The sequence below is a fragment of the Geospiza fortis genome, unplaced genomic scaffold (genome assembly GCF_000277835.1).
Source record: "Geospiza fortis unplaced genomic scaffold, GeoFor_1.0 scaffold408, whole genome shotgun sequence".
Classification (NCBI taxonomy): domain Eukaryota; kingdom Metazoa; phylum Chordata; class Aves; order Passeriformes; family Thraupidae; genus Geospiza; species Geospiza fortis.
The window spans coordinates 330,169-352,609 of record NW_005054330.1 but is presented as its reverse complement, the minus strand read 5'-3'; the positions used below and the strand labels follow the sequence as shown (position 1 = coordinate 352,609).

Sequence of the window (22,441 nt, the reverse complement as noted above, 5' to 3'; positions counted from 1 at the left end):
ATACTAAAACTATACTAAAGAAAGAGAAAGGAGACATCAGAAGGTTAGACAAGAATGAACAATAAAAACTCGCGACAGACTCAGAGAGTCTGACACAGCTGGCTGTGATTGGCCATTAATTAAAAACCATTCACATGCTGGCTAGACAATTCTCCAAATCACATTCTAGAGGAGCAAAACGTGGAGAAGCTGAGGCTTCTTATCTTGCCAGGAGAGGACATCCTGGCGAAGGGATTTTTCAGAAAATATGACAGTGACACCCTCCCTCCTTTCCTGGCTGCCCTCCCGGTGTGTCCTCCCCGTGTCACCCAGTGCCACCTCCAGGGCTCCCAGTCCCTCTTCCTGCTACTGGTGAGGGTGGTAGCACATGGCAGCAGGGAAGCAAGGGCAGGTTTTGTCCCCCTGGGACAGTGGTGTGCGCTCTTGGCTGTCCTTCCTCCCTTGCAGGCAGCCTCAGAGCCCAGATGGAGAGCGCCATACGGAGCTTGGTTTCCCTCGCAAAGCACACAGCACGTTCCCTGCCTGTCTGACAGGGTGTCCGTGCCAGGCTGTGTGACACGGTGACAGGCACAGCCAGGGATCAGCACCGAGGCGGGGACGGGGGACACATGGTTAGGAAAATGAATCCACAAACACCAGAGGTTTATGTCCCAAAAGGAGACAGAGGAATCCCTTGACTTTATTCGAATAAAGGGAGAGGCCATGGGGCGTTCCCCTGGGATCTCTCCCATTTTTGGAGGATGCAGCCTCCTTTTTATCCCAATTTCCTGGCTGCATTTCCCTTCTCTCTTTCCCCATTGGCTGAGGTACTTGAGAGGTTCAGACTTCCCAAAACACCTGATACCAAAGATTTCCCTCTAATGTACAACCCTCCACTTTAATTTTTAATTGATATGGAATTTTGGGGTTTTTCCCCATTGGCTGAGGTACTTGAGAGGTACAGACTCCCCAGTACACCTGATCCCAAAGATTTCCCTCTAATGTAAACCCCTCCTTTTTAATTTTTAATTCTTATGGAATTTAGGGGTTTTTCTTCCCCATTGTTTCTTTCATTCTTTCAATGCCTCATTTCATTTCTCAGCAAACCTAAAGTTTGTTTGTAAAAGCAAATATCCTTTTCCATTCATCAATCAGTGGAATCCTTCCCATTGTTTCTTTTATCTCCCAGTGCTGGTTTTATCTACCAGCAGACCCACAGCTGGTTTGGAAAGGTAAATCTGCTATTCCTCTCACAGGGGAGCTCTGTCCCCACCACTGGGCCACCCAATCCTTGTCACAGGGCACAGGGAGGAGGTTTGGGATATGAGGGCAGGTGTGGGACCAATTGTTGTGGTGTTGGGAGGGTCTTCGGGACAAGGCGAGACATGAGAATTGAAGTTCTGATTTATTCCTTCAAGTTCTCAGAAGGTTGATTTATTATTTTATTATATATATTGTATTAAAAGAAAATTATATGCTAAAACTATGCTAAAGAAAGAGAAAGGAGACATCAGAAGGTTAGACAAGAATGAATAATAAAAACTTGTGACAGACTCAAAGAGTCTGACACAGCTGGCTGTGATTGGCCATTAATTAAAAACAATTCACATGATGGGTAAACAATTCTCCAAATGCCATTCTAGAGGAACAAAACGTGGAGAAGCTGCAGCTTCTCAGTTTCCCAGGAGAAGAAATCCTGGCAAGGGGATTTTTCATAAAATATCACAGGGTCACAGAGATTTTTGCTTCCACCTGGGGCTTGTTACTGAGAGCTGCTAAAAAAGCAGGGCTGCCCCTTGCAGGGCTGCTGCTGAGCAGGAGGGGGAGGATGAGGAGGGCTTTAACAAGGGTGTGCAGTGCTGGGGTACGTGAGAATGGCTTTTAGCTGAAGGAGGGTGTGTTTAGGTGAAATATTAGGAAGAAATAATTATCTGTGACTGCTCTGAAAGCCGCGGGTGAGGGGGTGGCTGTGGGGATGTCCGGGCATCGGGATGAAGCTGTGCCAGCACAGGGATAGAGGGATGAGCCATCAGCTGGGATTTCTCCAGTGCTTAAAAGCCTCCTTCGCATTCTGTGCCACGAAACACAGCCGTGATTTTTGCTTTACAAGCGTGATTGCTTATAACAGCATGAAATTACAGCCAGAGCTGGCCAGCCTGGCAGCAGATAAGTGGAGCTGGGAGTGTGGCACTGTGTTGGTACATGGGGAGGGAGGGTGGCAGCCCCTGGTGAGCCACATCTCTGGGATATCCCGGTGGGAAGGCAGTGGGGAGCCCAGAGGAGATGGAAGGGCTCAGATTGGGAATAAACACGTGGCTGCCCTGCCCAGGGCATGCTCAGCCTCTCATGTGGGGACTCCAGCTCTGAGTGCCCTGCTTCAACACTGCTCTGTCCCACACCTCCCTAAATCCCTGTCATTCCAGGCATTTTCCTCACTTTGATCAGCTTTTTTCACCACTCTGAGGAAGAAGGTCTCCATTTGCTCATCACTGCTCTAATTCCATTTGCGAACTGTGGGTGTCAACCAGAGGCAGGCCAGCGGGAGCTGGGAAGGATTCCTGGCAGAGCCAGCCTGTGTGTGCTGGGTGGGATTGATTTCATGGTGCACAAACCGCTCAGCAGCAGCCCCTGCCTGTCCTCCTGCCACGCACAGCACCGTGGAAAATGCACTTATTCGCATGTTACACCGATTCTCTGAAGTTCAAGCCTTCCAGGTATTTCTGGTCCCTCCCAGGCTTGCCATCTGCTTTCACCCCCTTTCATCCCCGTGCCTCCCTGGTTCTGCTCTGCCTCCCGTGTTTGTCAGAGGGCAAACCAATCCCAGGGCTGGGAGCCTTTTCCTGGCGACTGCGCTCTGCCAGCCTGACCTTTCCAGGGAGCAGCCCAGGAGTGCTGCACATGGCATTCCCTGTGCCACAGCAGCAGCAGCACAGCCAGGAAAGGGCCCTTCCCAGGGTCTGGGTGTGCTCTGTGCCCAGAAAGCCTCGAGCACCATGGCATGGCAGCAGGGGCCTTTGTGGGGTCGGCAGGGCTGGGTGTGGGGCAGGGGAAGCAGCGAGTGCCTCTGCCAATTCCTCAGACCCTGTTGGAGCCCTGTGGCTGGTGGCTGAGTCTTTCAGCCTGAACCAAGCTGACAGCTTCCAAAAATCCTGTTGATGGATGATCTCATTAACCAGGGATGCTCTGGGAGGGAGGGAGAGGAGTAGATGACTTATTGCCTTCGCTGGAGGCTTTGCTGGCAGCGTGGGGATGGTTCATTCCCTCCTCCCCAAAGCCAGGGAAGGTGTGTTCATCACTGCAATGTGACCTGGCAGGTCCCTGAGGCACTGGGAGAGGTTGGGGTGCTCCTTGCTGGTCCCTATCCCGCTCTCATGCCCAGAAGGTGCCAGTGAGGGTGACCCAAAGCAGCCAAGGAAATCACAGGGCTAGAATGCAGCCAGGGAAGTCACCTCAGTGTGCTGGAGAGCCATTTCCATGCTCAGCACTCGTGGTTAGTTCATCCCTGCGCGCTCACAGCGTGGAGATCCAACAGGAGGATGATCCGGCACAGGAGTGGGAGGGATTTTGATTTTTCTTTCAGGGATCATGTTTATTTTCTTGGCACGCTTCAAGGAGTCCTGTGCAGCAGTGTGGAGATGAACAGGCTCTCCCCAGGGGTGCCTGGGTGCAGTGCTGGCAGGGGATCAGGGATGCAGGGACTGAGTGGGGATGGCCTCTGCCCTTCAGCACTGCTGAAGATGCTGAGATCCTCTGGAGCTCATGGCCCAGGGGGACAAAATTTGGTTTACCCAAGTTTGTCTGCTCTTGAAGGGAGCAGTTAGAGGGAGAAGGAGGGTTTGAGAAGCTCCTGGCTCTGTTAGAGGGAAGATTTGCAGTGCTGGCTGTGGGATCAAGGACTGCATTAGCATTGACCTCAGGTGTGCTGAGATTTCCCAGCCCAGCACAAGGCTGTGCTGGGCTCTGAGCCTCACAGAGCACGGGGCAGACGTTGCCCCTGCCTGGCAGGAGTGTTTGGGGTCTTGAGTCATCAGTGTCTCCTCAACACCCCCATTCCCAGAGGGGAATGTTAGGAAAATTAATCCACAAACATCAGAGGTTTATGTGCAAAAAGGAGACAGAGGAGTCCTTTGACTTTGTTCCAATAAAGGGAGAGGCCATGGGGCATTCCCCTGGGATCTCCCAGATTTTTGGAGCCTCCCTTTTTATCCCAGTTTCCCAGCCACATTTCTCTTCTCTCTTTCCCAATTGGCTGAGGTACTTCAGAGGTTCAGACTCCCCAATACACCTGACACCAAAGATTTCCCTCTAATGTATAACCCTCCCCTTTAATTTTTAATTCTTATGGAATTTAGGGGTTTTTCTTCCCCATTGTTTCTTTCATCTTTCAATGCGTCATTTCATTTCTCAGCAAACCTAAAGTTTATTTGTAAAAGCAAATATCCTTTTCCATTCATCAATCAGTGGAATCCTTCCCGTTGTTTCTTTTATCTCCCAGTGCTGGTTTTATCTACCAGCAGACCCACAGCTGGTTTGGAAAGGCAAATCCAATATTCCTGAATGCCCTGGCAGTGCAACACTCAGTCCTGGCTGCTGGTTGTGCATCAGGCACCAACGTGGCACCTGAAACCAAAGGTTGTGCTGAGCAGGATCCCAGCTCCAGTCCCAGGCAGGGAGGGAGATGACTGAGGAAGGCTGGAGGAATAAAAATCCCCTCTCCCCTCATCCTGCTGCTGCAGCTCTGGCACAGCAGAAAGGCCTCATGCTGGGCTCCAGGCAGAAAGAGCAGGTGATGGCTGTGAAGTCAGGTGCTGCTTGCAGGAATGAGTTATCCCAGGAAAAATGCAGGTTCTCCCCTCCCTGTGAGCTCCTGAAGCTTTGATATGCTCCTTCTGCAAGTGAGAGAGGCAAAGGGAGCACGGAATCAGCACCATCTTCCCCCTGGAGTTCTTCTTCAGGCTTCACTTGGTGTCATAATGATCCAATCAATCCCAGGAGGCTCCGAATAATTATTAATTAAGGCAATGATTGGGTGATTTGGCCGTCATTGCAGCTGTCTTTCACAGGGAGAGAGAAAAGCCTGTTCCTTTCTTATTTTTCCCTAAAGCCTGACTCTGATGGCACGAGGCTGCTCTGCAGAACACAATGTAATAGCAGGGTGAGTCACAGCCAAGGATTTGTGTTCAATATCGGTTCGGATTACATTAGCTTTGCCTAATGCCTGAGCAATAAAGTGCCTCTTCATTGTATAGCTGCAATTTATTTCGGCTCCTGGGTCGGTACAGAGCAAACATCCATCATGCAGCAACACGTGTGCCCTGCCAGGGGAGCAGGCTGGGGGATGCCGGCCCTGCCTCTCCTCCTGCTCCCGACAGGAGTTCCCATTTTGTCATGGAATGAGTTCCCATTGCCATGGAATCCTGGAATGGTTTGGGTTGGAAGGGACTTCAAAGCCCATCTTGTCCCTGCACTGGAGAGGGGCACTTTCCACTGGAGCATGTGTCTCCAAGGCCTGTCCAAGATGGGGTAGGGAATCTTCCATTTGATGATTGGGATGGAGAATCATCCATTTGTTCAGCCATAAAACTTGCCTGGGTGTCCCACCAGAGCCCAGAGGTGACCACAGTGGCTCTGTTCCCCCATCAGGGTGTGGGTGCTCCACTCCAGGAGCAGATTCCTGAATCCCTGTAACAATCCACAGGTCCTGGAGTGTGACGGTGTCCACAGGGGTTCTTGGATTGGGGAAGAGACCAGGATCTGACTCCATGTTTCAGAAGGCTTGATTTATTATTTTATTATATATATTACATTAAAACTATACTAAAAGAATAGAAGAAAAGGTTTCATCAGAAGGCTGGCTAAGAATAGAAAAAGAAGGAAATGATAACAAAGGCTTCTGTCTCAGACAGAGAGTCCGAGCCAGCTGACTGTGATTGGCCATTAATTAGAAACAACCACATGAGACCAATCACAGATGCACCTGTTGCATTCCACAGCAGCAGATAATCATTGTTTACATTTTGTTCCTGAGGCCTCTCAGCTTCTCAGGAGGAAAAATCCTAAGGAAGGGATTTTCCATAAAATTGTCTGCCACACTGGAGCAGCATTCCAGCCCCTTGCCCTGCTCCCTGCAGGCTGCAGCTGCTGCCTCTGAGCGCTGAGCAAGGGCTCTGGATGGGCTATGGATCCCTCCAAGCCTCTGTGCAGCCAGCAGGTCCTGAGCTGGTGCTGTTCTGGTCCCATCCCTGCCTCACACGCTGTTCCCCTAAATTCTATAAGAATTAAAAATTAAGAGGGAGGGTTATACATTAGAGGGAAATCTTTGGTGTCAGGCACATCAGGAAGTCTGTACCTCCCAAGTACCTCAGAAATGGGGAAAGAGAGAAGGGAAATGTGGCTGGGAAATTGGGATAAAAAGGGAGGCTGCCTCCTCCAAAAATCTGGGAGATCTCAGGGGAATGCCCCATAGCCTCTCCCTTTATTCAAATAAAGCCAAAAGAAGGACACCTCTGTCTCCTTTTTGCACATAACCAATCCACAATCTGATGTTTGTGGATTAATTTTGCTGACAGCAGTGGCACGGGTGCTTTGGCAGAGGAGGAAGATGCAGGAAAGCAGTGAAGGCTGTGAGAGCACAGCCCAGGCTCTGCGCTGCTGCAGCTGCTTGGCAAAGGCTCCCGTGCTGGGCTCTGGGCTCAGTGCTGCCAGCACAGCCCAGAGCAAGGGCAAGGGGACAGCCAGCTCTGCTTTTTTTCAGTTTGCAGAGGTCTGGGAAAATGGAGTGTTTTCCTTGGCTGCCCACCCAGCTGAGAGGAGCGGCGGATTTGTCTTTACAAATGTCATAAAATAATTCATGCTAAAGGAAATTAAAAACCACAGGATTTTGTGTACTGAAGCCAGTGTCAGGCAACAAGCAGCAATAGGCTAAGTGATAAGGATGGAGATTCAAACACCAGGAGGACACTGTCTCCAGAGATGGATATTTCAAGGGATTTTTTCATCTGACAAGACCACAGCAGGAGGCATTTGATAGGCATCATCAATAAGATAATAGTCAATGCCAGAAGTTCATCCCAGAAGATTTTCACCTGATGGGATTACAGCAATTATTCACCAGTTCTGAGAAATGAGGCAGCAAGAAAGAAAAAACTACAATAATATGCTAAAGAAGCCCAAAAGACTGTACAGAACAAACCCCTTAGAAATGACATTTGGAGACCCACAGGGATTTTGGTGCATAGAGGCCAAATCCTGGGTTTCCCTGCCTCTGATCACCTGGCTCAGAGTCAAATTGCTTGTGGCTTTTTCCAAATTTATACTTTGATTATTTAATAAATTTCCTTAATTATTAAATTGGAGTACTCACTCATAACACAAACAAGCTGTGGGTCTGCTGGTGGATAAAACCAGCACTGGGAGATAAAAGAAACAATGGGAAGGATTCCACTGATCGATGAATGGAAAAAGATATTTGCATTTACCAATAAACTTTAGGTTTGCTGAGAAATGAAATGACACATTGAAAGATGAAAGAAACAATGGGGCAGAAAAACCCCTAAATTCCATAAGAATTAAAAGGGAGGATTATGCATTAGCGGGAAATCTTTGGTATCAGGTGTTTTGGGAAGTCTGAACCTCTCAAGTACTTCAGAAATGGGGAAAGAGAGAAGGGAAATGCAGCCGGAAAATTGGGATAAAAAGGGAGGCTCCAAAAATCTGGGAGTTCCCAGGGGAATGCCCCATGGCCTCTCCCTTTAATTGGAACAAAGTAAAAGGATTCCTCTGTCTCCGTTTTGGACACAAACCTCTGATGTTTGTGGATTAATTTTCCTTACACAGGTGATGATTCACGTGGGCAGCAGTGAGTAAGAGCCTTATCTTTATTTACTCACTCGATGCTTTCGTGCTGGTGCTGTGAGAGACCTCGGAGGAGGAGGAGGGGCAGCTCCACAGGGAGCATCCGTGAGAGGAGAGCTGAGGCAGTCACTGATGATTTATGAACTCTCCCGTGCAGGGCACAGGTCCCTTTGTGCCTGGCACAGAGGCACGGGGCCTGTTGAAGGAGGGAACTGAAGCTTTGCTCAGAGAAGCTGCCAGGGATTTTTCCGCATCTCCTCCTGCCGTGGGTGTCCCTTCCTGTTTGTCACCTGGCCAGGCAGAAGGAGCAAGGAGGGATCCATGAGTGTCCCCAGGGAGCTCTCTGCAGGGTCCCCAGGGGGGTGGACAGATCAAAAAGCCATCACCTGTGATGGTGGTCGCAGGGGTTTTCAGGATGAGGGAAGAGACGTATATCTGACTCTATATTTCAGAAGGATTGATTTATTATTTTATTATATAGACAAATATTATAACTATACTAAAAAGAAAAAGAAAGGAGAGGTTTCCAGAAGCTGCTAAGCTAAGAACAGAAAAGAAAGAATGAATAACAAAAGCTGCTCTCTTGGACTCTGTCTGAGGGAGCTCCGTCCCGGATTGGCCATCAACCACAAACATCTAAGATGGCCCATTCCAGACGGACCTGTTGCATTCTACAGCAGCAGATAACTTATTGTTTATGTCTGGTTCTGAGGCCACAGCTTCTCAGAGGGAAAAATCCTAAAAGAAAGATTTTTCACAAAGAAATGTTTGCGACAATCACCAGAGACCTGGCGCTGTGACCCTCCCCAGGTGGTGACACAAAGCCCTGCAAAATGTGGGGGTGAGGGAAGTGGCTCCAGGGCTGTGCTGGGAGAGAGGAATGCCCCTGGGATGGGGTCCTTAGGGCTGAGTGATGCCACCACCATTGGTTAGCCCATGTGCTCAGGTGTCCCCAGGGCCGGACACTGCTGCTGTCACCGCCCTGGGACACTGAGAGCTGTCCTACGGAGCTGTGACGCCGCTGCTGCCCCTGGAGACATGCTTAGCGGTGACATCTGATTGCTGAGAACACCTCAGCCAGCCCGTGACTGCCAGCAGGGCTGGGCCAGTGCCAGGGCTGGGCCAGTGCCAGGGCTGGGCTCTGCAGCCACCGTGGGCGCATGCCCGGCTCAGGATGGGGCTGCTCCTGTGCCCGTGCTGGGACATCCACCTGCAGGGCACCTCCAGCACCCTCTGCTTGCCCACCTGCACTTCCCAGGAGCCTGGATAACCCAGGAGCAGCAGCGTGTGGGGCAGCACCACCTGGCCTGTGCTGTGGTGGCCGAGCCAGAGCCCTGCAGGGTGCACTGTCACCCTCCTGTCCCCTCACGTGGCAGGGTGTGCCAGTGGCATGGCCATGGCAGCAGCTGTGGGAGAGCCACAAGGACTGAACAGGGCAGGGAATTGTGACAATGTTCACAGGGGTCTCAGGTTGAGGGAAGAGATGAGGATCTGACTCCACGTTTCACAAGGCTTGATTTATTATTTTATGATATATATTATATTAAAACTATACTAAAAGAATAGAAGAAAGGATTTCATCAGAAGGCTGGCTAAGAATAGAATAAGAAAGAATGATAACTAATGTTTGTGGCTCGGCCTCTCTGTCTGAGCCAGCTGACTGTGATTGGCCATTAATTAGAAACAACCACATGAGACCGATCACAGATGCACCTGTTGCATTCCACAGCAGCAGATAACCATTGTTTCCATTCTGTTCCTGAGGCTTCTCAGCTTCTCAGGAGGAAAAATCCTAAGGAAAGGATTTTTCATAGAAGATGTCTGCAACAGGGAATTACCTCAGTGCTTCCCAGGCTGCTGGGATGGGAAGGGGGATCCCTGAGCCCTGATCTTCCCACAAAGCCAGCACTGCTCCCTCTAAGGAGCTTAATCCTTAAATCAGCCATGGGGCTGATGCTAAACCTGTTAGTGCTGGCAGCAGCACCCAGGAGCTGATGGCTCCATGCCCAGGGCAGTTCTCTGGGATGAAGAAACACTTCCCATGCCACAAAGTTGGGGTAAAAAGCCCTGATTTCTGGGACTGCTGGCGAGACGGTGTCCTGAGGGAGAGGGGGAATCTGGATTCCTGGGTAAATCTGCTGCCATCCAAGAAAAAAACACATTTTAATCAGATCCAAGACAACGCTGCGATCTAGACACAGGAAATATAGGCCACGCTCGCAAACTGGGAGGCTGCGTCCCAGAAAAGATCAAATGTGAAAATAATTCAGAGGCTGGAGGAGCAAGAGCAGCTCCACAGGCATTGCCAGGGCTCTGACACCCTCCAAGGCTGGAGGCAGTGGCCCCAGCACAGCCCTGGTGAGGTTTAGGGGGTTGCTGTGGTCCGGATGCACCTGTGGGACCAAGGGGAATATTCCATGCAGGGCTGGGAAATGTGCTTCATTAAAGAGGGGTTTGGCAAACAGGAGAGGGTGAATAAAAGAGGGAGGAGAATTCTCTGAGGAACTGAAAAAAGTACCAGTGAAAGGCAAGGAGGGAGTGAAGCTCCTGGGGTTTGGCCAAGGAGGATCCAGAGGTGCCTTGAATCCGCTCTGCAAATATGTTCCTGGGATACAGCAAGCTCTGAAAGGGCCTTTTAATCCAGCAGGGAAAGCACAAGAGAGCCAACAACTGGAAGCTGGAGCCAGACACATTTAAATTAGAACAAAAGACACATTTCTAATAGCGAGGTAATTAACCACTGGAACGAATTATCAAGGGGAAGTGATGCTTTCTCAGCCTCTTGAAGTTTTCAAATTAAGTCGGGATGTTTTTTCTGAGGAAAAAGCTTCACTTGAGCAAAAAAAACAACTGGAGGAATTTACTGCCTGTGCTCCAGTGTCAGCCCAGACCCTGCAGAACACTCTGGCCTCAAAATCAGCTTTTTTGATAAAACTGGTGGAATTTTTAGGGCAAATTTTTAAGGCAGATTCAAGTAATTGCCATGGCATGGGAAGAAGAAACATTTCCCAGCATATTCCAGTTCCCAGTGAAGCTGTTCCTGCCACAAGCTGTTCTCTTACACTTGTCACCCTTGGGGCGATTCCTTTGCCTTCTGCTAAGTGAAAAATTTGGAATTTGGAGAATGGTCTGGATGCATCCCCAGGGACCTGCTCTGGGTCATGGGGCTGCAGCTCCCTGGTGCAAAACCACCCTGGAAGTAGTGTCTGAGCTGGGGCTCTCCTTGCAGGACACTATAAATAAATGCACAGATATTTATATTTGTATTTGTATTTGTATTTATATTTATATTTATATTTATATTTATATTTATATTTATATTGTGCTAGGGAAGCACAAAGGCAGGTTTTCATCCGACACATTTGTGAGCACTTTGGAAAAAAGAAAACAACATCTCCTGAGTGTTTCACCTGCTCTCTCCTCCTGGCTCTACAAGGAACTGCCTCAATGCTGCAATCAAATGGACAATGCCAGAAAAAAGAAACCAGAAGGGTTTTCCTGGAATTCTGTGCCTTTGCAGCCCGAATTTCAAGGCCTGCTCAACGTTCCTGTGGTGTCAGCTGGAATGAAATGGCCCATCTGGGCACAAAGCTGTTCAAAAGGGTGACATTACACTGCATCAAAAAGCATTTTGTGCTTTAAAAACTGAAACATTTGTTCCTGTGCAATCTTTAGTTCAACCGGCTGGTTTAAGAATCCATCTATATTTATATTTATATTTACATTTATTTGTTCATTTACATTTCTCAGTGGCACCACTGCAGTGGCCATGCCAGGGGTGAGGTGGGCCCTGTGTGTTTGGTGTCAGACAGTTTGGCCCTTCCTGTGAGCTGGGGCTGAGCTGGGAAGTCAATCACAGCTGCTCCACAGAGCTCTGGTCCTGTAATTACTCCGTGATTAAATAAAAACGTAATTCCTTCAACACCTCCGCACTCCTGCTTTATTGCAGGAGAGCCCACACAAGGAATTAATGTTTAAATAATGGCTTTCCTCCCCAGGAGCAGGCTCTGAGATAGGCAGGAATAAATTAATGCTCTGTCCCACGGATGGAAGGAGCAGCACCTTGCTGGGGGGCACAGAGGTGGCAGTGCAGCATCCACTGGGATTTTCCCAGTGATCTCTCTCCACATCTCCTGGGCACAGCCAGGGCTCCCTGGGGCAGAGTGCAGAGCCCCTTTGTGGGGTGCAGCACCCCAAATCCTTTCATCTGAGGAGCCCAAATCCCTCTGTATATATTATAAATATTCATGAATTAATCACCCCAGCTGGCACGAGGAGCCTTCCTTGGCAGGGCCCAGAAAATTCCTGGTAATTCCTGCAGCTGGGCTGGAAATTTGGTGCCTGGAGGAGTACAGGGAATTCCAGCTGCTGGCTGCATGGATTTCTGAGCTGGCCTGGAAATTTCCTGGTAATTCCTGCAGATGGGATGGAGGTTTGGTGCCTGGAGGAATGCAGGGAATTCCAGCTACTGGGTGCATGGATTTCTGAGCTGCCCATCTTTCCCTGAACCTCTCAAGTATCTCAGCCAATGGGGAAAGAGAGAAGGGAAATGTGGCTGGGAAATTTGGATAAAAAGGGAGACTGCATCCTCCGAAAATTGGAGAGATCCCAGGGGAATCCAATGGCCAATTTCCTGGCAGCTGCCTGGAAATTTCCTGGTGATTCCTGCAGCTGGGCTGGAAGTTTGGTGCCTGGAGGAGTGCAGGGAATTCCAGCTGCTGGAATTCTGAGCTGTCCATCTCTCCCTGTGGGCAGATGCCAGCTGGGACGTCAGTGCCTGGTGAGGAATTGTCTCTGCCTGCAAAGGGCGACGCTGTTTCAAGCTCTTTATTAAACCAAGCACAATCCTGTGCGCCAGCAGAGATGAAGAAAAGCTCCTGATAAGTGGGACTGGCCATTCCCTGAGTTCCCAGTCTCCTTGGTTACAGTACAACACACAAATGCTTTTCTCAGTGAGCAGGCTGTGAGCAGAGAGTCTGAATCCCAGACTGGAGGGGTTCTCCCTCTCCCTGCCTCTACCTGGTGCTGCTGGGGGGATGCTCAGCACAGGGGGGCTGGGGAAGGGGCCCCTGCTGGTTCTGCAGAGGGGTCTGAGGGATGCAGTGGGAGCAGATCCAACGGGCTCTGTGCAATCCCAAAGCCCAGAGCCCTGACAAGCTGCTCCCAGCTATGAACAGCACTGGATGGAGGATGTGCTGCCTGCTGTAACTGGTGTGAGGATGTGGGCACCCGTGTGGGGCTCAGAGAGCCTCAGCCCTCACCCAGCACCTCCAAGGAAGGCCAGGAGGGTGCTGGTCCCATATCCAATGCACAGGAAGGTGCTGTTCCCATATCCAGTGACACGAAGGTGCTGTTCCCATATCCAGTGACACGAAGGTGCTGGTCCCATACCCAGGGGCAGCAGGCTGCTGGTCCCAGCTCCAGAGCACAGCCAGCAGTGGCTTCAACACAAGTTTTCCACGCTGACCCCACACCCGTGCTGTGCCCGTGCTGCAATGCCACCTCTGTGGTGTCACCCAGGGCATGGCAGTCCCAAGGGATCGCTGTCACCACAGCCAACCTATGACAACCATTAGTAATGTGATCCCCTGGCTGGTCAGAGCCTCCTGTAGCTATGGTAATGGACTACCATAATTCACAATTATAATGTCAGATTTAAACCCAGGGCTTGTGCAAAAGGATAAAAATATCTCTTTGCTCGTGGGATCTCAGTATTATTTGCTTTGCAATATTGGAAGCTAAATGCTCTCATGAACATCAAGTGATTGTGCCGAGATTAAACACTTTTCTTCTGTTTATGCACGTTTCACCCTTTTATAGTTTTATTAAAATGCTGGCTGCACTCTCAATTAAGCGAAATCCTTCTGCAGTTGTAAGCACATTTCACAGGAATAAATAATTTAATCTGAAGGGTGTTTGGGGCTCAAAACCACAATGCTGAGATATTGGGGGGGTGCAGAGCTGGGGCAGGGGAGAATCTCACTGTGCTCCAGCAGGGATCAGGGCACAGAGCCTTCCAGGTGTGCCCCCCTCACACACCTGGTTTGCACCTCCAGCCCATCCCATAACCCCATAACAGGGGCAAACAGGGCTCGTGGCAGAGCCCACACTCCCCTTCCTGCCCCTCATCCTAGCAATGCCACTGACACCTTTCATCTGAGGAGCCCGAATCCCCCTGTATATAAGATAAATATTAATGAATTAATCACCCAAACTGCACAGCTTGGGCTCCGCCAAGCTCGCAGTCGGCGTTTCTCCGAATTTCGCATGGAAAAATCTGTCTGTTTTCTGCCATTTCTTAACCTCCAAATGTTGCTTTCTTGGCACTTCCCAGAAAGCACATGTTCAGGTTTCCAGCACGGAGCCCTGTTTCCCTGGATCCCTGCCCACGCTCCCCGTGCTCGGCTGAGCTTCCACGTCCTGGTGCTGCTCCCGGTGCCTGCCCGGGGCACCCCAGCACCAAGCCCTGCTCCCCCTCCCTGGCACCTCTCCTGGCTGTGTTTGTACAGCACCAGGCAGACCAAATCCCTGCGAAATCCCACCCACTGCTGCTGGGAAACTCTGGCAGAGCAGGGTGGCTTTATCCTTCGGGATGGCAGCTGACAAAGGCTGTGCTGTTGGAGAGTAATTAAAATGGACAGGTACCAAACCTTTGTCTTAAAGCCCCCGAGACCTTGAGCTATTTCTGACACATCAGCAGAAAGTGGCAGCAGCGTGACAAGCTCAGGGTCAGGGCTGGCTCTCAGGGACCCTTCTCCCAAGGCACAGCCATGGTGCCCTGGCTGCTCCATGAATATTCCTCAGGAAAAGCATTTTTCAGCGGCACCGCTTTGCCCCAGTTTTGGATTTTTGCTGTGGGTGATGCCTGGGTGTGTTGGAGTCAGTGCCAGCCCAGAGCTCTGCAATTGGAATGTAAATGAGCCTCAGATCCGGGATTTGCTTCTGCTGGGTGGGTTTTATTCCCTTTAAAGGCCTCCCTCTGCTCCAGGTACCCCAGTGCCAGCAGAGGCTCTGGGAGGCTCCTCCTGCAGCAGCTCTCTCCCCAGCTGGTTTGCAATGTGCCACACGAGCACAAAGACCTTGCACTGTAATTAAGCTCTTGCTGTTCTTTCAGGACTTTGATTCAGAGAAATTCATCACTCAGAAAGAGCAGCTTGGCTGGGAGTTGAGGGAAAAACAGCACTTTTCCCCCAAAGCCACGGCCAATGTGTGGAGGTTTATGCCCAGCCCTCTTCATCACCCGGGTGAGCAAATGAGGAGCCATCTCCTGCCCCCAGTCCTCTCATAAATTATTTAGCACAATCCAAATTACTGGGAATGTTCGCTGGCTGTCCAGCTAAATCTAATTTGTATTAAGTTCATTTGGCAGCAATTTTCCTTAATGGCCAGGGTGGCCTTCTGTGGGTGTGTGGTAAAAGTGGTCTCTTGGATATAGGTGGGAAAGGCCTGCGTGGGCCTGCACTCCAAAATAACAACCAAAAATTAATTATAGCCATTATAACAGCTCAGAGGTACACTTAGTGAAAGTGGAAAATAGAATGAGGATAATTATAGTGGTTTTTCCCTGCTGTATCAGTCATTTGATGACATAGCAAGCTCCTCTATAAATATAGAATACATCAATAAAACACATCACACAGAATCTATAATATATAATGCATTATATAATATGCAAAGTAATTTTAAGATGTATCAATATATAATATGTATCTACCATATAAAATACATCACACAGAATCTATAATATATAATGTATTATATAATATAAAGTGTAATTTTAAGATGTATCAATGTATAATATGTATTCACCATATATGTATATCTAATAGTTTCTTTATAATATATAGGCAAAAATTATCATATTAGATATATGATAAATAACATATGTAATATTTATTTTAATTCATATAATGTATTATATATTATATTTATAATGTATATATATTATATATTTATAATGCATATTCTGCATGATATGCATTATACGTTCTGCATTATATGCATTATAAATTCTGCATTGTATGAATTATAAATTCTGCATTATTTTGAATTGGCAGAGACCAGGAGCCACCCAGGGGCACATGGTGGTCCATAGCAGGGCCAGCCCCGTCCCTTCTGCTCCTGGGCAGATCCCAGCCTGCTGAGGTCACTGAACAGCCCCATCACATCCCCCTTTGCCATCTGCATCTCAGCTTTTCCAAGCCCTTGGAGCAGCAGGATCAGTGTCAGCCTAAACTGAGCCCAGCAGAGCCTCAGCCCAGAGCCCCCTCTGACTCCTTGTCCTGACTTCAGGGATTTTTTCCCCCAGGAGAGGTGTGTGTGTGGGGTGGTTGATGTTCCCCAGATGCTCGGGATGCTCGGGATGCTCCGGGCTGATGCTCGGGATGCTCCGGGCTGTGCCGGGATTGCTGGGAGCCTCGGCAGGAGCTCAGCACGCTCTTGTCACCCTCTTGTCACCAGCACGGCAGGAGGGTGTGGGCTGGCTGGCACTGAGGCAGGAATCCCAGCGGGACTTCAATAAGGATAAAGCTCAGCGTGATGAAAACGAGCCCCAGCCTGACAGATGGCCCTGAGCGAGGGGGAAAGGCAGGAGCTGGGCAGAGAGGGCATCCTGCCTTCCTCCTGACTCGCCCCACGCTGGGATGGGCAGGGAGTGGTGAGGAGACACCCTGAGCAGGGGTAAGATCCTGATTTTGGTGGGGACAGGGGATTTAGGATCACCCTCAGTGGTCCTGCACAGCACAGGGACACAATTCCTGCTCTCCATCCAAACAGGGATGAGGAGGGTGGCCAAGACAGCACTGCTTTGACAAATCCAGTCCATTTTCATTTCCCACCCATCCCTGCAGTGCCACACCATGCCAAACTCTTGCATCATCTCTTCACAGACCCATTTGCCCATTCCAAACCCATTTGGAAGTCCCAGTGCTGGGGGTGGCCTTGGCCACTGCTGGAGCACGAGCCCAGCCACAGCAGCAAACAGTGAGCAGGGCAGGGGGGAGGCTGCCACGCCCGCTGAGCCACCCCAAGGAGAAATAATTTCAATTCTATCTCCCTTTTGGAAGGGACACATTTAATGGCAGCAATCAGGAATTAACTCCCTGCATCCAAGTGCCGTGAAATTGAATCCTGTCAGCACGGGCAGGAGCTGAACACAGCCCAGGAGAGGTGGGGGCTCCACGTCCCCATCCTTCTGCAAGAGCCACCAACCCATCAGGACAACCCTGGCTGCTCTACCAGGGGAGGGTGTGCAGCTCTGGGTGCTTCCCATCCCCCTGAGCAGAGTTAGGAGTCAAAGCCAAGCGGTTATCAATGAAACAGGCATCCCCCAGCCAGGGAATAAAGTGCTCTGGCTGCTCTACCAGGGGAGGATGTGCAGCTCTGGCTGCTTCCCATCCCTCTGAGTAGAGTTAGGAGTCAAAGCCAAGCGTTTATCATAGAAACAGGCAATCCCCAGCCAGGGGATAAAGTGCTCTGACTCCATGATTCAGAAGGCTGAACAATTGCTTTATAAAGTTATTCTCTATTACACTAATACTATACTAAATACATACTAAAGAGATGCTATACTACAAAGATACCATACTAAGGAATACTAAAGAAAAACCCAGACAGTGGATCCAATTGGTCAAGGAATCAAAACAACCTTCACTGGTGTCCAATTAATTAATCACTTTGGGAAAATAATCTCCATAATACATTCCACATGTGCAAAACAACAGGAGCAGCAAGTAAAGATAAGAATTGTTTTCTCTTCTTCTCTGAGCTTCTCACTGCCTTCCCCAGGAAAAATCCTTGGGAAACTTGTGCCTGCTGCTCTCTGTGAAGAGAGCATTCACAGATACAGGTGCTGGGAAAAACAGCTTATTTGTTGGGAAAAGGGCTCGCAGACCCAGCTAATCGTTTGGAAGTGCACTAAATGGAGTTCCCTGATTGCTCTGAGAGATTTGGAGGAGGCCACAGAGCACCTCAGGCACGTGGTGGGATTCTCAGGGTGGTCTGGTGCAGGACCAGGAGTTGGATCCATCATCCCTGTGGGTCCCTTCCAACTCCGGAATTCTGTGATCTCCTTGATGCTCAGCTCCTGCAAAGTGCTGTGATTCAGGGGGGTGATGGGGAGACCAGGGAGGTGTCCAGCCCTGGTACCCACCTCAGCAGGGACCTGAGCCTGCCCAGCTCACCTGCACTGCCTCTGGATTCTCTGTGAGGGATGGATGTGATGAGCCAAAGGAAGCTCTGCCAGCAGGAACGCTCCAGGAGTGCTGCAGGATGGCCCTGGACACTCAGTCCTGAGTGATGGGCATCATGCAAAGAAAAGAGCTCTCACAGAGATCACTCCTCTGAGGAAGCCTTTCCACAGGCACAGCCAGTGGGAGAACAGAGCACGCTTTAATTATGCTAATTACAGCCTTGGCAGTCTCGTTGCTGGATGCCTTTGCGTTTGATGTGGGGGCATTTCCCTTTGCCAGGGTCTGCCCCAGCTGGAGAGGGAGGGATGTGGGCACAGGGATGCTGGGTACAGCCCTCTCCTTTCTCCAGGAGCCTCCACACTTCCCTCCCCAGGGCCTCCATCCCTGCCAGCAGCACAGGGCTGGAGGAGCATCGGGGGTAGGATGGTTGGGATTGACACAAGAGATCTCTGCAGCCAGGTCAGGAACTTGGGGTTTATTGCAAAGGGGGCAGGGCCCTGCTGGGAGCTGCCAGCCACAGCTCAGAGCAGGCCTGAGAGAAGAGAGGGGGAGAGAGGATGAGAGGGTGAGAGAGTAAAAGGGTAAGAGAGCAAAAGCATAAGAGAGTAAAAGGGGTAAGAGAGAGTAAAAGGCAAGAGCGCAACAAAGTTCCCGTTATAATACCACAAATCTTCTTCTGTGTTGAATATTCTCATTCTCACTAACCAAGCTAGCCCAAGATACAAATCCTATAGCATTTACATGCAGCCTATAAGAATCACTGCATCACCACACTGTGTTACATTTTAAACCCTATGAACTCCTCTTTGGGCCCCTTCTGCCAAGCTGCAGGGTCTGCTCTGACCCTTGGGCCTGTCTGCAAGCAGAGGGTGTTGTTCCATCAAAAGGGGATCACCTTCAGCCAGCCACACCCTTGTTTTCCAGTTGTTCAGTAACTGAGGGATCTCAAAGCTTGCTTTCATTCCAATCTCGCTTATAGTTTCCATATTCTCAAAATCTTTTGCCAGGCAATCATATTTATAAGGCTTTCCTGTTTCATCTTCCCCAACACAGGGCAAAGTTCTTGTGCTGAGAGCAGGTCAATGTGCTAAAACACAGGGGCAATGGCAATAACTCCTGCCCTCCCACTCCAGGCTATAAATGGCCATGGTCCTGCTCCTGGCTGGCTCAGCCATCAGTTTTGTGTCTCCTGAGCCTCCCAGGAGGAGCAGGAACCAGAGCTTTCCCCGCTGTGCTGTGCACACACCGTATTTTCTACCAGCCAGCACTGATGGATGGCTCGGTCTCACCATCCACGAGCTTTGCTCTCTGGCTGCTCCAAGGGCAAACAATTCTCTGGACTGAGCCCGCAACGCTCCAGGCCAAGCATTGTTTTTGTCCTGGTTTGTCATTAAAGGATGTGCACAGCCATTCCAAGTGACAGAGCAATTTCCTTTGTGTCCTGCAAAGCAGAAGGAAAAGAAAGAAGTCAGCGTATTACACACAAATCTGCTTTTCTCCCGCAAGTTGAAATAGGAACAGCTTAATTTCCAGCAAAGCCAACACTGTAGTAATTCCAAATCAAAGGCTTTGTGTCAGAAGAATCATTTTGCCACAGCCACAAATAATGAGCAAGTTGTGTCACGTTTGGAGATGAGATTAAAAACGAGCTGCAAAAGCAACACCTCGGCCAGTGGTGGTTGTGGGTGGGACTTCAGAGGCCAAAGGTGGGGCAGCACTGGATTCCTGCTCCTGGGTGTCCCTTCTCCAGGTGCCACTGGTGTCCCTCCCCTCAGCTGGCTTGGGGCAGACCAAGGAGCCAGGATGGGAGAGCTGGGGGTGCTCACCTGGAGAGGAGAAGGCTCCAGAGACAGCTTAGAGCCCCTTCCAGAGCCTAAAGGGGCTCCAGGAGAGCTCCAAAGTGACTTGAGACAAGGCATGGAGGGACAGGACACAGGGAATGGTTTCCCACTGCCAGAGGGCAGGGATGGACGGGATACTGGGAGGAAATCCTTCTCTGTGAGGGTGGGGAGGCCCTGGCACAGGGTGCCCAGAGAAGCTGTGGCTGCCCCTGGATCCCTGGGAGTGCCCAAGGCCAGGTTGGACAGAGCTTAGAGCAGCCTGGGACAGCGGAATGAGTCCCTGCCCATGGCAGGGGGAAGAACTGGATGATTTTTAAGGTCCCTTCCCACCCAAACCCTTCTGTGATTCCCTGGCTCTGTGAAATCCCCCTGGGGAGCAATACTCCCTGCAAAGAGAAAAGCACTTGCCTTTTTCCTCCCAGAAACAGCGGAATCATTTTTTAAAAAAAAGACCAATTTAAAACTAATTAGAGGCAATTTCTTAATCTGCTGCCTTCTTGCATGAGGCACACGTCCTGAAAGGGACACGTGGGAGCTGAAGGAATGTCACCCTGCCCCCTGCCAGCCCTGCGGGCCGGGGATTGCTGAGCAAAGCGCTGATGTGAGCCCTCATCCCCAGGCTCCCCATCCATCGCTGACAAGGGAAATGCTGCTTGCTGCAAGGCTCTGCTTTAAATGAGAAGTGAAGGTGAAGAATACAACAGGCAAAACAAAATGCTGAACAGAGCCCAACTGGCCTTTCAAGCTGCCACTGCCCTGTGGCTGTCCCTGGGGTAAGGACAGGAGAATGCGCAAATTGGTGGAAATTTCCTAGCCAAGCAAATGACTTGGAAATGCCTGATGGAGAGGAGAGATTTGTGCATGGACATTGTGCATCCTTTTGCCCCAAAACCTCTGATCAAGGAATAAGTTTGGATCTCTTCTAGGAAAGAAGGGTGAGGCTTGAGAGAACAGGTTTTTGTGGAAGGAGGTGCTCAGCTCTGCACTGCACAATTTCCACAGACCTGCTCCCCTCATGGGGAAAGGAATAACAAGAAGGGACCTGTGTGTCAAAGAAGCAAATATTTTATTGTGTAAAAACCAAGCAGACATTAAATAGAGCCCCCCCATTGTCCATGTGCCTTGAAAGCCACTGGGATGTGCCCAGGTGTCCCCCACAGGCTGGAGCCATGGAAGCACAGATGGATCCATCAAATACCTGTGGAATTATCAAAGTTTCAGAGCTCTGCTGTTGCTGGGTGTCACACTGAGACCCCTCCTCAAGATCAGCTGATTTTTGGGCCGTGCAGTGCGGGATGAGACACCTGGGCTGCAGCTCTGGGTTACAAAGGAGGGGTTTGGTGTCCCTCCAGCTCCTCTCAGAGTGGCTTTCCCGGGCCATGGCACATCCTCAGCATCTGTGGCAGCCGCTGGGTTTGAATTTGAGCACCAACTCCCAAGTCAAACAACTGCAGGAGAACAGGAAAGTCCTTTTCCCCGCGGCTGGCCCTGAGCAAAGCTGGGAAATGGGGCAGGAGCAAGAGGAAACCACGGTAAGTCCAGGACCAAAAAAAGTTTGTAGAACCATCCCACAACTTTTGTGGAGCCATTTGCAGTGTCTGCTCACGCGAGGTGGTTCTGCCAGGAGCAGGGATGCTGTGTGCCCAACGTGGCTCCTCGTCACTGCGGGTTGGGGCTCGATGGAAACAGATCCTGCAGAAAGTGGGATGTTGCATTATGCAAATTTGCTTCCTGGAAAGAAATGTTTTATTAACACGCGCTCCCTTCGTGTGTTGGCTTAGTCAATTTGGTCACAGCTTGACATCCAATAAGTTACTCTAAAGGCAATGGTTTTACAAAATGTTTTTCTAATCTATTTTAAACACTTAATTACAGTTGTGGCGCATTCATTAGGGACTCCGCTTTCAAACCCGGATTGCAGCAATAAATCCTAATTCTCCAAGTGTCAGTTGCAATCCAGACATGGCATCCAAGTGGGTGTCAGAGGCTGCTGAGAACTGGGGGAAGGATATCTGGGCCAGGTGGGAGCCCCATCCTCCAGAGAAGGAACCCCCAGTGTCCAGCCTGAGCTGACTTCTAATCACCAAGAAAGAAAATCACCCAAAAACAACTTAGGGCACTGAGGAGGGAGCACTTGGGGGGGATAAGTCTGCCATGTGCTGGAGTGGCAGCTGAGGGTTGCTGGTTTTGGGAAACCCCAGTGAATTCCCAGCTGGTGCTGTGGATGGCTCTGGGGCTGTCCCTGGCACCAGCAGCGTCCCCATTGCAGCTCTGAAGGTGCAAAGGCAAGGTGGGACCAGTCCCAGTGCCACACACCCCGAGGGACACCCTGGCAGCCCTGGGATGCTCTCGCACACCAGGGCAAGCATGGGGCCTCCTGCTGTCCCGAGCTATCCTGTCCCCACACAGTCCCCAGCAGCATCAGCACAGCCACCGAGGCTCAGGGCCAGCGCCCCACAGCTCGGAGCCCGTGCCATCACTGCCTGGCACACTTACCTTACTCTTTGCCCAGGTATTTCTTCATGATGCTGCTGACATCGTCCTCCCTGCCCTCGGCCTCGGCTCGGCGGCTCATGG

At 50.3% G+C, this 22,441-nt stretch overlaps 1 protein-coding gene across 1 annotated transcript in view; it reads right to left on the bottom strand.

Moving 5' to 3' along the window:
• MYO18B (myosin XVIIIB) overlaps positions 1 to 22,441 on the bottom strand; it is a 135,859-nt gene that overhangs the window by 51,342 nt on the left and 62,076 nt on the right. The window contains 2 exon segments of the mRNA XM_031057455.1: positions 12,772 to 12,842; positions 22,366 to 22,434. Coding sequence (XP_030913315.1) covers positions 12,772 to 12,842; positions 22,366 to 22,434 — 140 coding nt within the window.